General features: G+C 35.8%; 1 protein-coding gene across 4 annotated transcripts in view; it reads left to right on the forward strand.

The window, feature by feature from the left end:
• Positions 1–17,752, forward strand: part of AKAP6 (A-kinase anchoring protein 6) — a 293,258-nt gene that overhangs the window by 185,322 nt on the left and 90,184 nt on the right. For all 4 annotated transcript variants that reach the window (XM_076345005.1, XM_076345008.1, XM_076345007.1 and 1 more), the window contains exon 8: positions 16,968–17,116. In XM_076345005.1, the coding sequence (XP_076201120.1) occupies positions 16,968–17,116 (149 nt within the window). The remainder of the gene's footprint in view (positions 1–16,967; positions 17,117–17,752) is intronic.

Here is a 17,752-nt window from a genome sequence, read left to right on the forward strand (position 1 = left end):
TGCAGAGTTATTGAATGTTCTACAGAGGAACAGGGGCTTCTGTGGCTCCTTGGTCATTGTGTGGTCAATACACTGTGGGTTCTGCACGTTGGGATGAGACTACCGTGATACTCAAGATGCTGCTTAGAATTTTTTTAAGCACTTCCTTTACATATTTTATTCTTGTTTCTTTGTTACTTCCCATGGGAAGAAAATATGTAGTTAAATTCAACCAAGTAAATAAGACCAAAAAAAATTTTGTGGATTCCTTCAGTATTACATGTAAATCTGAATATGCATAGACCTCAAAGAAATCTGTATTGTGAAAATCACTGTTTCAAAAGTATTGTCACATTACTTTACAGAAAACAATAATTTCCAGATCTCTGTGGGTTACTCAGATGCAAGTCAGGACAGATTTTGACTATTTATGTTGGTTTCAGTCTAGCTGTGGTTTTGCAGGATATAAAATATGGTGAATTCAACAGCATGCCATGAAGAGCACTCAGCAAAGTATTCTTTCAGTTGTAATGCTCTTTTAATTTCAGGGAGAACTGTCAAAATTCCATAATATGTCCTGCAGAATCCCACAAAATCTAGCAAATTGCACCAAAGAGAACTAGCTTTTTTTTTGCTGGAAGCATTGTAGATTCAGTGTCTGGAAAGCCTTACATTTGAGAAGGGTGTGTGTGTGTTACGAATATGAAACACAATGTAGGTTTTACTCCCATGGAGAAAAAGTGCTTAAAATTGATTAAGTGAATCTTTCCAGTTTTAAAGCATTTTTTTTGTCTTCATGTTTCTTTCATGAAAGTTCTTTCCCATTTAACAAAAAGAAACAACAGAACCGTGATGTGATATTGATGTGGTACTTCTAGGAGCTTCAGAAAAGCCATACTCTTTTCTCTGCACATGTACATGCTGTCTTTGAGACCTGCAGATATTCGGATGCAATATGAATAGAGTATATGTAGTCCTTTAAGATCGTCCATTCTTTTCACTGCCAAATGCAGTGCAGGTTCAGAATGTGCAGAAATTGTAGAAGCAGATCTAGGTTTCAATTGACTGTATTATTCAAGCCAACACATCCAGCATTTTATTTTGAGAATTGTATAACAATAATTAATACATGTTCCACCTCTACGTATTGAGAAAGGAAACACAGGAAATCTAAAAGTGAGTGGATCTGAAATCTTCTTTCTGGTAATAATGTGGTTGTAGAAATGGAACTTACCATATTTAAAGCAAAGCTGTCAGGATCATGTGGGTAGATGCATAACAGAAGGAAAGGATTAGGAAGATGAAGGTATCTTTGCATTGTTTGGAAATGTATTTTGAAAGATACTGATGTTAAATTTTATTTAAAGAAGGATTTTTAAGCTGGACCTCTGCACCATTTAATTTCACAGGCTTGGATGGAGTTCCTCATGCTAGATATGTCTGGGAACATACTATGCTTCTAAATAAGGATTTTAACTTCAGATGCAAAATAAAACAGTCCAGAGTCATAAAGACCTTGTCTGTATCAGAGAAATATTCCTGTATTTGGTTTGAAAGCATAAGTGTAATTGCACTTGTTCAAGTTCTCTTGCTTACAGAGCTTGTACGACTGTAAATGGGGCCTGCTGTGCAGAAAGGCTGATCTTGAACCAGCTCAGTTATATCACTACAGCTCCCCAGTGACTTGAACTCCCAGAGGTGATGATGCTCAGCAGTGGGCTTTGTGACACAGTAGGACAAAAAGGTTGGGAGGAACAGGCTAGTTCTTGAGGATCTTGTTTAAGGCTCTGAGCAAACTCAAGAAGACGTTCAGTTCATGTTTGCAAACGTGTTTGCAGTCACAGGCTTACTTACTCTGGGGAGCAGCATGATGTTAAAATGTTATGTGTTAAAACAAGCATGATGGGAAACAAAGCTAGTACAGTTGCCAGGACATTTATTTTTAAAATGCCAGCTCTGGAAAATACTCTCTTGGACTCTGCCATAGAATTAACAGTGAGCAGTGGATCTGATTACAACTGAATTATTTTCATTTATGAAGCGACTATTTAGATACACGCACACATATAATATACATATTTATAGATTTTAGACAGATGTTTCAAAGTATTTTGTCAGCTTTCTTCGTATTTTAGGTATTCTTAAGAAAACTTTCCTACCATTTTAAATGTTCAGTTAAACAAGGATGTACATTTTATATGTATATTTCTCTTATTAAAATATCTTGATGCATTTAAAGAAAAAAAATTGATATGTTGTATGATTTACAGTCTTGGAAAAAAATAACATAGTCATAACTTTGCAGTTTTTGTGATGCATGAAGATCAGATTTTTTAATGTTGGATAATGCTTTACTAATTAAAGTGTGCATGTTAATTAAAGCAGAGGCTAATGTTAATTACCTATATTAATGGAATCTCATGTAGCACCTGCCTGAAGCAATGGGTTCAATTTTCAAAATATCTCAATTAAGGCTGAAACTTTTGATTTGCATCTAGTAGGGTTTCAATTAACTGCATTGCAAACTTAAATAACACACTTAAAGGGATAATATCACCAATCACATGCAGCACAGTGGAATTGGTCGGTTCAATTATTGACTACGGCTATGAGAGCTTTCACAGTTGGTAGGTAAGTACTATGGTATTGGCAAGTGATTATTGTCTAGGGCTGTCATCACTTCTGTGGCTGTTGTTAAGAGAGATGTTAAATTGCTGTACTTGGGTCTCACTGCAATTCCATTGTTGAGGGAGACGAAAACAGAATGATGTTTGCTCACATCCAGCATTTAATGCTGAAGTTTCAGCTTGTTCCTCTGAAATAAATGACCACTGTTCCATGACATGGTAAGGCATTTTATCAAACGGGAAAGCAGCATTTGTGATAAAGTGCGCAATGTTGCAGTGTACTTCTCAGCCAACCCAAGAGATGTGATTGTATTCCCAATCTCTGTTTCAACCACCACAGCATTTCATGTTGACATAGGAGCTTTTAATGAGCAGCTTCAGGAAGCGATTAACAAAGCACTAGAAATAGATGCAATCATGCTGATTGGAAATTCTACCTAAGCTCCATAAACAAGACCGTAATGTCCTGCTACCATGCAACTTTCTATGGTAATTATTCCTGATAGCTCCAAGACTTGAACTTTAATCTGAGCCTACTCCAATAAGACATTGATGGTTCAGTTATAATGAAACCAAGATCCAAAAAAAGCATGCTAACTTTTGTTGGTTTGGACACAGTTGAAGAATGGGTGTAGGGTTCTGTGGTAGGATCCAAATTTTGTTCGTACATGTAATGCAAAACTATCTCCAAGCGTAATTCATATGTGGCCTCTGTGGAAACAGACTGCTAGAGAGTCAGTTTTCAACGATGCTCAGCAAAAAGAACCTGGAGCACAAGGTTAGCCTGTGGCTATATTATCAGGATCTCTCACCTTTACCTATATATTTTCCTGCTAAAAATATGCTTAGGCCTTAGACCATCCCACTACACTGGGTGCCGACTATCTATATAATAGATTGCCTGTGCCTATTAATAAAAGCTGTAATATTCTATTGTAACACTCAGGCTTAACGCTTCCATTTTAATTAATGCTATGACAAAAGCAAAAAATCTTCGCAGCATCAATCAATCTGTTTAAGGAATTTGTGAGATTAGAATAAAAGCCTATTACCAAACTGCATTTAAACTATTTGTTTTAAAATATTGTAACGACCCTTGACATATGAGTTATCAGTATGTGACCTCTCTGGCATCTGGATTAATCAGTGTGTAATGATTTTTGTTGCTATTTTCACTTTTAAGGAGCCTGCGTCCCATGTCATGTTGTAAGGTCATTAGATGGTTTAGAACTCACACTTTTTTTGTCTCTGGAAACAGATTAAGATCTATCATAATCTGAGTGCCCAGAATCCCCACATAATAATACTCAACTTCTTTAACAGTATGATGTTTTTTTACATGTACTCTATGGCGACAAAGTATTGTCTTATTTATGGTTACTGGAAATGTGCATCTTTTAATTAAAGATTTCCCTTGGCAGATTTTTTTGTAGTAATTGAAGTTCAGATTCGTTGAGTCAATATGCACCTTATTTTAGCTGCAGAAAAGTCACATTTTCATGGGTCAGTTGTTAAACTAAGAAGACGCAGCAGGTATGCATATTATACTGTGATAACTTATTGTCATCTCAGTTATACTTCCTAATATTGTTTGAAGGAAAAAGATTACATTATGCAATTGTACAGTCACATGAACCTTTGTTACACACGTGTCATCTTTGAACATCTACATCTTGAGAGAGGTGATTTTGCTGTTCTCAGTCTGCTTTGGACCTGGCTCCTTTTCCTTGTGAAACTAAAACATTTGTTCATATCCATTTAAATATCTGTCTAAACTTAAGTAAAAATAGCCAAATGTCTCCTGTTTGTTGGACTCTTGATAGCACAGAATACTGTAGCAATAGATCTTGTATTAATTTGGCAATTTTAACTACATTCTAAATGAGGAATAATACAGCACCAAACAGGCAGTATCTTGTGTAATGGTCACGTCTGATGAAAATCTATTGAAATCATTGTATTTACAAGATTACTGAGTTTAGGTCTCTCTGGGTATTAGTTGGCCCAAAGGCACTTAGCCAATTAAGGCTATTGGAAAAAATGAAAGTAATCCAACCTGAAGCTTTCTGAAAGGAATCTTTAACACCATTTACTTCTCTTGCTGTATAGGGACTGTAATATAGCACTTTCAGTATCTTGGGTATGCTTGGTTTGGTTTTATTTAGCTGGGGTGTTTTTGTTAGGTATGAGAGAGAGAAAAAGTTTAATTCATTGTTCAAATTACAAAATAATATTATATAAAAAGCATCCTGAACAAGTGATTCTACAGTATCATTTTATTAGGGAGCAAGGAAGAAGGCGGCCATGCAAATTTGGATGGATTTTTATCAATGGTGATTTGAAAGGCACACCTGTACAGTTCTTACTCTTACGTTTTGGCATATGTACTCCTCCTGGAATGTTTGCTTTATGAGTAAGTCAAGACTTTAGGTGCTTTAGCCAAATCAGAGGTGCAGGTTTGGGCCTGGAGTCATGACAAGTTTGTAACAGAGGTCTTGGGGAAGAGTAAAACAACTACAAGTACACAGAAGTACATAGAATACAGTCTGTTACACTGTGGCGTTTTCAACAAAAATGGAAGGAGCAAAAGGGTTGAGTCCCATTAGACAGTCACGGGCTAGAATGTGTGGTATATTTTCTAAAGGGTTCACATAAGACCCAATTGTGCAGTCTTTACTCTGGCAAAATTCCCTTTTACACGGTGGAAAGCATTCCTGAATACAGTATCTAAAGAATTTGAGTGCTGGATATTGGCTTTTCTTTTAAAGTTATTTTTGGAGCTTTGACACACATAACATAGATGTGAATCAAAATCTACCTTAAAGTTCTGAGATAAAAGGTTTCTACTAAATTTTGTCTTGGTAATGCAATAAAGTGTTATCACATTAGAATCCTTGTCAAAGATGTGTAACTTGTTTCTGAAAAGGCAGCATTTGGGGGGGGGGGAGGTTTTTATTGTTAGAAAAGAGGTCTCACTTCTGTTACATTTTAGGGCTTTAATTGTCGTTACTTCGTCTTAGCCTTGAACAGTCTCTCTACACAAGTGGATCATATCTTAATATTTTATATGTATATATAAACTGAGGTTTTTAAAAATAATTTTATATCACATCTGTTTTTACTGCATGTTGCTGCATGTCTCTAGAGGCATACAGCATTTTTATTTTCAAGTAAATTTATATTAGTTACAGTCTCCAGCTGTTTTAGATATAGGATCATTTCCTGTTGGTACAGTTTCCAGGACAATTCCCTTTTTTTCTTCTCAGAAGAATGAGAAATTTAATTTAACAAAGACATCCTATAATTGCCTTTGTATCTAGCAAGGTATCTAGCAATCTAAATATTTTATTTTATTTAAAACATCTGTCTACATAGTATCATATGACTATACAAGCCTATATCAGCCTTCTGAAAGACAGCTGCTGCCACTTTTATTTAATTTATAAGAGACCAACAAAATTGCTCCTTAAGATAAAGCCCGTCTGCCACTGAGTCATATATAAAAAAATTTTGCAAGATGAAAATTGCTTGCATTTACAGTTCTTGTTAAACTAATCTAGGTCTTTTTCAAATTTAGAAGCATCGTTTTTCCTTTTCCCTCTGCCCCCCCCCCCCCCCCCCCCGATCACTATGGAAACATAGGAGCTTTACATATACATTTTTTAGAAGCTCATTTTATTAAGATTGAAGGTACATTTCTTTTTAAGATTAAATGCAAACTAGAGTTGCATCTTAATTGCTCGCTTGTGGGTTCTATTTATGTCCTGCTATCTTCATTTTCACAAACATTTAGTGCAAATTATACTGGTTAGAATTTTCATGCAGTTTTTCAGAAAATATATAGGGGAAGTGATAATGTCAATATAGATCTTTATCTGTATTGTGTTACTAAGCTTTGTTTGCAGTGACTGTAAACTGTTTCTTTGTTCAGCAACTCATACTGAAAAGAAAATCTTTAATAGATAGTATCAATTTAGGCACAGCAGCCATCCTAGAAAAATAGACATAGGCATTCTACAGTATTTCTGAATAAGACAAGCTTACCTTTTCCAGGGAAGTAATCAAAATATTCCTTTTTGGAGGACTAAGAGTATGAAAGGAAAATGTTTATGGTTCCCTACTGGCACACAGTTATGATTGACAGGAAAAACCAACATGTATGCCACATGAGACATCTTGTTCAGGAACTTTCAGGAGGGTAGTAAATTGGTGTTGGCACAAACACAAAAAAATAAAATGACTTGATTCAGCAGTTTTCAATTCTAAATCCCCAGGCTCCAAAGAAAGAAGTAAATATTCATCAAATGATCAAAATTTATATTGATTTTTATTCTGCATTAGCAGCTCAAAGTCAAGATTCTTGACAGGGTGGATGTCGGTTTGAATGATTCTCTTTGAAATAAGGATACAGGCACTGGGTTGAGTGCTACTGTGCATTCCTGAACCATAGGAAAAGACTATTAGAACCCTAGGAAGCTAAATTTTTTAAAGAATAGTATAAAGGCATGCTTGTTCTGTACTGTTTTGATACTTAAATTGTTGTTATTAGTATGTAAAGTAATTCTTGTTGTTCCTGCTTTATTCCATCCTTTCCATTATCATCTGAGGACAACTTTTCTATAGTACTTCAAAGGGGAACGGTAGTTCACGTACTATGGTAACTGAGGTAATATCAGTACTTCCCAAAGTAAGTGTATTTTAGAGTGAAGTGCTAGTCTGGCAGAGCAAAGGAAGCAAAGATTGTATCTGCACATTATACATCTTTAATTTTGCAGTTTCTGCCAGGGAGTAAATAAAGATCTTGGGGGAGGGGGTGGGGGAAGGAGGATGGAAATCCAGGGGAAGAGAATGTGAGCATGAATGCAGCACTGAAACACAAATGTGATGACTGTGATTACCGAGCTGTGAGATTTAATGAGAAAGCCTGTATTAGAGTGAAGTAGAAAATCATAACCATCACCTCTAGTCTATAGGAGTATAATTGGATCTCAGCCCCTGGCAAAAAGTAAATAAATAAGTTAGTGACATTTTTAACAAACTTAAATATATTGAGAATAAAAGGGGAAGTTATCTCCATTACTGTACTGTTGCAGTATACTTGGGTTTTTTTAAGTATCTCAGCTTGCACTAAAATGAGATTCATTGTCATAAAATAGAAGAAGAGAATAGTAAGTGTGTGTTGGGGGGGGGTAAATAAAAAGCGAAGTGAGGCAGAAATAGTGTAACTATCAAAGTGTTAACAAATTTCCCAAATGTCCTAGGTGCTTACAATTCAGCAAACATCTTTAACAGCATAGCTTTAAAATTTAATTTTACAAACATTATGGGTAATGCTTTAATAGTATGCAAATTGCAATGAAGTCAGCAGCGGCAAAGCTGACCTCTCAGCAATACAAATATTTTATGTTTAAAACAGTTATCTTTTTACAGTTCCCTCTACCTCAGTAGGTGTCAGGTGCTTCAAGAGGCTCCTCATCTGAGGATCATAAATAAACTCAAAGGAGCAGCAGTCTTGTGCCTGCTTTTTATACATGGCAAGGCAGTTGTACAAATCAACATATTAAGCTATATGTTTTGCTGTTGCTACAATAATTACTAATATATTTGCTAATAATATTTTTTAAAATTTTCTCGAAATTCTTTTTTGAATTTTCTGTTTCTGATTTTCCTCAAAAACCATGTATTTATATACCCCACATATATATGGATAGGAAAAATAATGTACAGAGAAAAATACTTAGCATGCATTTCCCTGCTGTTATTAAATAAATTAATTAAGTAACACGTAGTTTTTATCCTCCTTCATAGTCTGCCTGTTCTTACTTAATCTTGAAGTGGAGACAGACTCCTGTGTTCATATCTGCACAATTTTATATCATTAATATCTAATAATATCTAAAAAGTTGTTGGAAAAAAATTATAATTTCTCCCTGTAAGTGGAGAAAAACTGATCGTAATTTAAAAAACAAAAACCAAAAAAACCCAAAAAACATTTACATTGTATAGTAAGAAAACTTTCCCATCTCTAGGGGTGATATAACATCAAATAGACTATCTAGGCATGGAAAGGATCTCCTTCAATTTCAGAACAAGTCAAATAAGCATTCAGTGATAGTCTTTGAGGTACACTCAGTGCAGGAGTTTGGACTTGCAAATGTTTGACACTACTGAACCTCTCAAAATATTTGACTCAAAATATTGAATCAAAAGGAGACTTTAGCTCAAAACTTCTTCAATTTTGTTAGTTGGTATGTATAGGAAATTGTGGAACTAGTTGTTAAACATATATATATATTTGTAGTGATTAGGTTAATAAATAGGAAACATTTCTTAAGCATGTAAAAGTTTAAAATGGAGCTACTCGGAAAAAAATCAAGTTGTTTATGCAAGTTCCTTTCAGCATAAATAACAGAATTATACAAAAATCTTTGTTCGTGAAAAGATATCAAAACATAAACGAGGAATACTATTACAGTATGGTAAAATTAATTAAAAGTCAATGTGTATTACCAAAGTAACTTCAGATTCATACATTGCAAGTTTAAAGAAGTAAATAATTACCTTATATTTACTTCCAAATGAGATTTTTTTAGTATAACAAATGCAGATAACTTGGAAGCCACTTTCTACAAGTAAGTCATCAGGTTTCACTTCACTGTAAGGCAGTACAGCTCCCAATGATGAGAAAAGAGATTTCTCCAAAATATGCACAAAGTAGATCTCTGAGCAAAATTTCCAAGGAAAAGGCCGCAACATTTTTATATTAGCTCAGTCATGCCTTCCTGGGATGCGTTGGGTAGTTTTCCCTAGGAGGTATTGGTTTTGTAAGACCTACCTTCTCTCATTATTTTTAAATAGAAATGTACGTGTCAATCTGCTGCAGAGATGGGGGCGGAGGAATGTGCACCATCACTCTGGAATTTCTCTCGCACATGTGTGCTGTCCTGAATTCTGAACATTGGTACCTTTAACCTTAAGGGCATGGCCATTTTGAATGCCCAGCCCTACAGATCGAGTTAGGTACATCGCCTGTCCATGTGGTTTGGTACACAAGCCTTTTAGAGGAGCAAGACTTTTGGAAATATCAGTGCTTTGGATGATAGGCAGACTCTTTAACAATCTCTTTTTAAGCCACTTCATTGCACTAAAAGTGCAAACAGAGGGAATGGTAGGAACAATCAGAACTGAGCAAATAGTGGAGGTTTTAATTAAGTAAGATTAAGTTTACAATTTTAGCACATTGAGGAAAGATTTTCTGAGTCTGACTAGTCTTTCCTTTTCCTGACTACTTGGGGATCTTGAGGCTGGCCTGGGAAAGGTATTCAACCTTGTGTTTAAGTAGAACATGTCTGTGTTCTGACCTCCTATAACAAATTGTTTTCTCTGCTGGACAGGAAAGAAACCAAGACAAAAGGTTGTGTTGATGAATTTCTACTTTAATAAGACAAATTATTCTGGGTTTGTAAGAATGAGACTGTTTGGGCTTACAGTTCTTGTGGCACGCGAAGAGGTGTCACTAAAGGAGCTGGAAGGTATGTGGCAGTTTTGATGAAATGCACTCTAACCATTATGTTGATGGGTTCGGCTGGATCTACATCCTTGTTAATTTGTATACTCTGCCTTGTTTTAGCAAGCACTACTCTGTCATCCCAGCACTTTCTGTTGTCAGAGCAAGCCGGTTCTCCATCTGGCCCCCGATTATTACAAACCCTTCTTTTGCGTCCTGCCTGTCACTCTCTTGTTCTGCAGGCTGGAGATGCAGACCTGCAAGACAAGAAAAGTAGCAAAAGATACTGTTCAAGTATCAAGCAACAAGATATTGTTCAATTCCCATTCTTACAAGGACTTTTTTTCACCTCGCAATTTTGGGATGTTATTGTCAGAAACTATTCACAGTCTTGGAAGTCTCTGGAGAGGTTAATCCTTTCATACTTTTCTTCAATGCTTTTTGGTATTTATATAGGGAACTTCTCTGGGTACATAGCTGAGACCTGTTTGATGCACAGGGCATGCCACACTCTTGTGTTGTATTTAATGTTACACTGAACAGAACTAAAGTCAGGGAGACAGTCAGGAATTAGACACCAGAGGTCCAGATTTTAAATTAACAGCATGATCAGGACATCTCCATGGATTTGGTCAGACAATGCTGCTGAGGCCATGCTACTGATTGCATTTGCACTCCACAGTCCTGAAGTCACAGGTCATGTTCCTATTCTTTATAACAAAACAGCAAAAAACCTATGTATTTCTGAAAGCCAGGGGAAACCCAGCAAAAAGGTATTGCTGTTATTTACTGGCTTTTTTTTTCCCTCTGTTATTTCTGATGGCTCTAGGAACTGCCTGAAGTTCTGTCTTGCTGTAACACAGCCCTACTCTATCTAAAATTTCATTTTATGGCTCCTGTGGACAGGCTTAAATTTCACTGTGCTGTTACTGCTGTTACTTAAACTCTACGATGCGTTTAAGTACCTTGATAAGTAAGAATGTTGTTGCCTTGTAATTTTGCTCATTCTGTGTGGAGGTTTCGCATTGTTGTCATGGTTTTAGTACACTGAAAAACAGTGATAAAGTTATTACCTATACAAAAGCATTTCTGAGATTTATGATGATAAAACCACTTTGCTAAGATTTTAACTGGTAACAAGCATGCCCTGATTAACAGAATTAATTTCCTGCATGATCAAAACACAGCGTGTCCTTTGTAATAGGACTATCAAATGTTCAGCTCTCAGTAAACACATTTTACGATATAGGATTATTTTTTGATCTGATTCAGTCCCAAAGAGTGTGCAAGATGAATGATGGAAGAGGCAGGGGAGCCAAAAGCAGGAAGGGTAACAGACTAAGAAAGAAGTCAACTGCAGCAAGGTCCCTGTTTTAATTATGCAGAGGGAGGGGGGAAAAAGAGAAAAGAAAAAAAGCCAACAGAAGGTAAGAGTTACCGTCCTGCTTCAAGAACAAAAACAAATGCCTATACTTAGGGTAGAAGCAGTACTTCCAAGAAGTCACCTGAAGTCTAAGAAGCCTAACAGTGCCAAGTGGTGGACTTAATGATATTAAAGGTCTTTTCCAACCTAAATGATTCTATGATTCTATGATTCTGTTATACAATGCCATTTAAAATGCCGGGGTTACTTCTCAGAAGTACTGCTTCTACCCTAAGTATTTTCAGCAACAGAAGATCTGTTGGCTGGCTGTGGGGATGGAGTGGTGGATGATCAAGTCTGTCTGTATAGGTCTTTGGTCAAACTCTTGCCTGCCAAAGAACTCTTTCTGTAAGCTACATCTCCGTGAAAGATATTTTGAGCCGTGTACTCCTCAACATCATTTTATTTAGTAGCTGCATCTGTGACAGAGCCAGGGTCTGTTTCATGTCCTGTAATAAAGCCTTCTCCACAACTTTATAATGTGGAGAAACAGACAGAATATTGTGACAGAAAACAACAAAAAATGCTTGAGGGCACAGATATGACCACATAAACACTACTGGGATCAACTTAATTCTGGTAAGGAATTACTCGCAATTTTATCTCTCAAGAAATTCGCCAATTACGAAGATATAAAGAGTGCCAAGCTGGGATGTGCATCCTTTTAGAATGGTGCAGCTGAGTTTGCACTTCTATAAAATATACATATAAGTGAGCCTTCTAAGTCTACATTCTGCATAGTGCCATCTGACCACCTCCTTGTTTGGCGGAAACTGGAATTTGTGCTTTAATTTAAGAGACAATGTTTTTATCCAGCTTAAGTTCAACTAATGGCAGAGGAACTGAACTATGTCTGTATTTCATATGTAATTCTATAGTAAATACAGTCTAGTGTGGCAGTGGTATAGCTTTTCTACAGCACTGTACAGAAAGGATAATGTAAGATAGGATACTTTCATAATTCAGACTCAACTGAATGTATTTATAATTTGTATATTTAAAACACAGAATAGTTTGCTTACAGTGACATAGTTCATAACAAGACTTGTGCTCCCTAGGAAACAGTGTCTGAAAATACTTCCCTTTCAACACCAATTCAGTGATATTTATTCTAGTACATTCCAATATAATTTTTTTTTTTACAGCAGAGCAACACTAGCGCTGAGTTCTCATCTCCAATTTACATTGGTGTAAATTTTGAGTCTCTCATTTGACGCTTTGTATACAATATAACCTTTCAGTCTCCTTCCTCCCACAGTAACAACTATTATCCCTTGTCTTGTCTTTCTCCACTTCAGAATAAGGTCATTCTAACATGTAGGTCTAACAAGAAATACAATGTATTTTCATTGATTTGTATTGTCACTGATTACCCCTTCGTGTTTTATAGTGATCTGTATAGTAAAGGACATTCTATGTTATCATGCAAAGCCTGTCTTAAAGAACAGATTCTGTACCCCAGGCTCCCTCAGTTTATTTATTAGGTCTTGCTTTTTAGAAAATGAGCTTTCTGACAATGGCCTTGAAAATATTTACCATTATTAATCGATCACTAGAACAGAATATTTGGCAGTAGTATAGAATTTTTTCTCTGTTTTTCCCCAGAGACTACTGTTTTTTCATAGTCTTGTTCAGAGATTGGATCCTCCAGGCTCAGGAAAATGAGAGCATTTTGTCATTTGATTATTGGAAATATCTCAGTTTAATTTACAGTGGAATATTGTAAACACATTCCATCCTGGTAGGACAGTGACTGTTAGAGGATCTGTACAAGTGTGTAACCAGACCATCACCAGCATCTTTACTGTGTTTTTACTGCAAAAATGGTCGCTTAGAAGAGGACCATGTAGTGGAAAACTGCTGAGTATCATTCCTTGACATTTTTTTTCCATGTTCAATTTTTCACTGATTCTGACTTGCTACATCCTCTGAAAAAAAGAAGAAACTGAATTCCACTTCTAAGATGGGGCACTAAGAGTAAATGAATGATTGCCTCCCACCCAATTTCTATTACATACATTTGGGATGATGTATGTCTCAGTAGACTTTCTCAGGATTTGCTAGACATCCATGTCCACAGAGGTGTGTTTGTGATAGAGATTAAGTTTTTATATCTGTGTTAAGTAACAAGAAAGCATATGTAGGGCAATCTGAAAATGCACACTTAAAATAAGCTAGAAAGTAAAGCAAGTAGCTTTTCTATATTTGATTAGCAATTAATAAAGCTGCCACTTTATTCTGCCAGAATACTGCAAAACTAGTCCTTCATTATCACTAAAGATTTTAAGTTGAAAATAAACTACAGTAGATTTATTGCGTATCTGTGCTGTGTACTATTTTCTAGATTGTGCCTTGTGCCTGTTAGTTCAGCTTCTGCAGAATGTAGGTTTTTGAGACTTAAACTGATCAATACCTGCTCGAGGTCTTCAAAGCCTCTTTGGATTTGCAGTTGATACCAGTAGAACAGGGACAAAAAAAATGCTTAAGTACAACAGTGAGATAGATGAATTCATACAGAAAAGAAATCAGAGAGATCCATCTGAAACTCTACGGTGCCCGAGTTTGAGTTACTATAAGTATTCACAATAGTTGAAGACAGAAATTGGGTTTAAAAACAAAAATAGTTGATTTATACAGGGATCATATTTCTGAGGTACAAGAACTGGGACACAATTGCTTGTATTCAGGATTCGTGGAGTATGATGTTGATGGAGTTCATAATCCTCAGGACAAGAGGGCCTTATAGCTGTGAGGAAGAAATAGCGGATTCTCATTCATCCCTCTCCATATATTTACTTACCCTTTCCATCCTGTTTTTCTTTTCTCCTACTATTCTATTTCATCCTCCTTTTTCTTCTCCCATTTTCCATATACATTAGCGATTTGCCTATTTACAAATATTTTTGCAGGTGAACAGAGCATGAAAGATCTGTGAAAAGCTGCTTGCTATATTTTTCCCATTTCTTATTTCAAAATATAGAGGAAATTATAGGGAGGGGAATTACAAAATGCCAAAAAAATGTGTATCTCAAGTATTGGGATAGTTCTGTTATCTGAGAAATAGCATGTGTTCATATAGTTCAGAGCTGAGTTTTAATTCATATGTGTGAGGTTCCAGAGTTTAGGCTACATATGAATTCCCTCCTTTTGGTGTACTGGGGTGGGGAGGAGAGGGTTGTATACATAATTTCAACAACAGCCAAAAAACCCAAAAAAACATCACCCAAAAAACCACCCAAAACCCACAGGAAAAAAACAATAATTACTTACCTTGATTTCCAAACTCATCCTGAAAATCAGTTTTCCACTGATTAAACTTAAAATTTTCCACAAGATTTCACCTCTTAAACCAATCACGGAAGATTTTAATTGATAATGTAATTGTTTTAGAAAGTTACTGGTCACTCACAACAGGGCTTTAGACTGGAAGTGTCATGTCAACCATAACTAAAATTAAAACAACCAGTGAATAACTACTTTCTGGTAAGAATAAATTAAAAGAACAAATTCATAGCCTTATGTGGACAATACAAAATACTCAACTGGAAGATTATCCTTACTGGTGAAGAATCCTTCCAAAAAAGAAATTTGATCAGGAACCTCTGAAGGGGATTGTTTATCAACCTAAAGGAAAATGTACTTGGGGGTGGAAGGGGAACGGGAAGGTGATGATGTTTGGGAAGGTGATGATGCTTGTTTATTTGCTGCTTTTGTTCATTTCTGAGTTATATAAACAGCAGTTTTAATTATAGTTTCTGAAAGAGCATGTTTTATAGCCCTCTCAAACCTTAATGTTTTACTCTAACTGGACAGTCCAACTAGTTAGTCTTGTCTCCAGGTAATGTTTCTTCATTGGTAACCCTGTGTGGTTTAATTTTCCACTATTTTAGACTAGGTATGAAAGCCTTGTATTTCATTTATGTACACACTAAAAGGCCCGCATGGTTTACTTGGAATTTTTATCTTCTATGTCCTTGGAAAATTGCTAGTATTTTTTGTTGTTTTTTTTTAATTTCTCAAAAACATATTGGGGTTTACTGCCAAACATAACAAATCTCACTGTAAGAAGCAACTCAGAGAGAAAGCTGTAAATGTTTGAAAGAGAAATTTTAAAAGGAAACGGAATTTCCAAATCAGCTACATCATTACTCAGCAAAAATTGCACCAAGGCAAGGCATAAGCAAATATACATAACTGTTATTACCACAAGCTTATAAAGACATTCCGACCTTCCTTCAGACTTTCCCTACTGACATTTTTCAGTGCCTATTGCCCTTCACTTGCCTGCATTTTTCCTAGATTTTGCAGGTTTCCCTTCTCCTCTTTAGCCCTTTCACTGATTTCTCTTTACCACTGCTGTTGTTCTATAGATTGGTAACTCTGTCGTGCTGTCAGCAGCCAAGCAAACTTTTCACTTCCCTGTCTCCCACAGTAGAAGATGCAAGAGTCCTTATACAGAATTTCCTCCATGCTTGTTGCATTTACTTGCCATAGCACCAAATAGTTAAGCAGGCGTTCCCCTCCTAATGGAAATAAGAGTATGTAGTTGCATAGAAGTAGCAGGTTTTGAAGCATTATCAGAATTTGTAATGCGTTTTTCTTTCGGTGAAGCATATTAAAAGAAAACAATAGCATATTGGTCCCAAAGTGCTTTTGAACTTACTGTACCCTCTGTTCTTTGTCCTGTTCCTAGGGGCAAGTGTGGCAAACAGCAGATTTTATCCTTTTATCATCTGGTTCTCTGAGCCCCAGAATCAAACTGGTCACCACAGCTGCAATAAATAAAGTGTCTATTCAATAAGTTATGATGCCAAATATTATTCAACATTCTTCTGGCCAGGCACAGAGTCTGATGGAAAACAGCACGTTTCACTTATTGCCTTTTTCCCTGCAATTAAAATTGCTGAGTAATCGGTGGATGCCAGATATGGGAAATCAGAATGTGAATAATGCCAATTTGCTTGGGTTTGTTTACACTTACTATTTAAAACAAAAATACCTATAGCAATATGGCTTTCATTAATTATGAAGCACAGGCAATGTGTTAACAATATGAGCCTTGAAGCCTGTAAGAAATGTAATTTTATGTATGTACCTGTTCTGTCATAGTGGGTGATTTCTAATATCTTTTTCATTTGTGTCCAGACATTTTTATGCAGCATTTGATTGGATATACATCTCATGGAATATATAGCACATTCCCTGACAGAAACCTGAATAGTTCAGTTCTAGCATTTGGGAATACACTGTACTTTTCTCTGACTTAATGGTTCAGCCTTTTTTAGTGTCATGCAAAGAGAAAAATGATGGTGTGAATCATTTGGTTAAAATTGTTGCAGTCCAAAAGTATTTGTTTTAAATGCATTCTTTCTGAATTTTTTTTAAAAAAAGTTCTGTTGTGTTTTTTTTTCTCTTTGTTTTCTTTTTCTAGGCTGAGGTTCAGCTATGCTATCTGGAAGCACAAAGAGATGCTGTTGAACAGATGTCCTTAAAGCTGTACAGTGAGCAGTACAACAGTAGTAGCAAGCGAAAGGAAGAGTTTGCTGATATGTCAAAAGTTCACACAGTGGGAAGTAATGGGTAGGGAACTATTCTTTTTGTTGTTTTATTCTCACTGATCTCTATTTTTTTTACATGATATACTTTCTCTTACTTCTAGTTAACCAGGATTTTTCTGCCTAGGCCAAGAGGCAGGGGAAAACTCTCTATATATATTTATTTTTTTCATATATGAATGCAAAAAATAATGGGTTCTGGATAATTTATCCAAATCATGGTTTGTTCATAGGACTACCTAACATTATCTAATAGCAATCCATTATTTTGACTTAAAAAAAAGTAATGTGTCCATTTGCTTCAGGCTTTTCTCCTCCTATGGCTTCATATCTTTTGATTTCTTAGCATCTTCCAAGGAAGCATCTTTAGAATGTATTAATATCTCTGCAAGACAATTCTCTATAATCATTATTCTACTAGTGACTAAGAAATATGAATATGAAGCCATTCACTTATAGCTCACCAGTTCAAACATCCCAGTTTTGTACTTCTAGAAAGCTTTAACTCTTTTCCCTTGACTTGGTCTTCTCAGTCTATTTTTTAATAAAACTCAACACACATACACACACACATATATATTACATATGTAAGTGCATATATAAAAGCACTCTTTCTTAATAGTTTGAGCAAAGAATCTTGGACAAATTAATCACTGGACTA

The sequence above is a fragment of the Aptenodytes patagonicus genome, chromosome 7 (assembly GCF_965638725.1).
Source record: "Aptenodytes patagonicus chromosome 7, bAptPat1.pri.cur, whole genome shotgun sequence".
Taxonomy (NCBI): domain Eukaryota; kingdom Metazoa; phylum Chordata; class Aves; order Sphenisciformes; family Spheniscidae; genus Aptenodytes; species Aptenodytes patagonicus.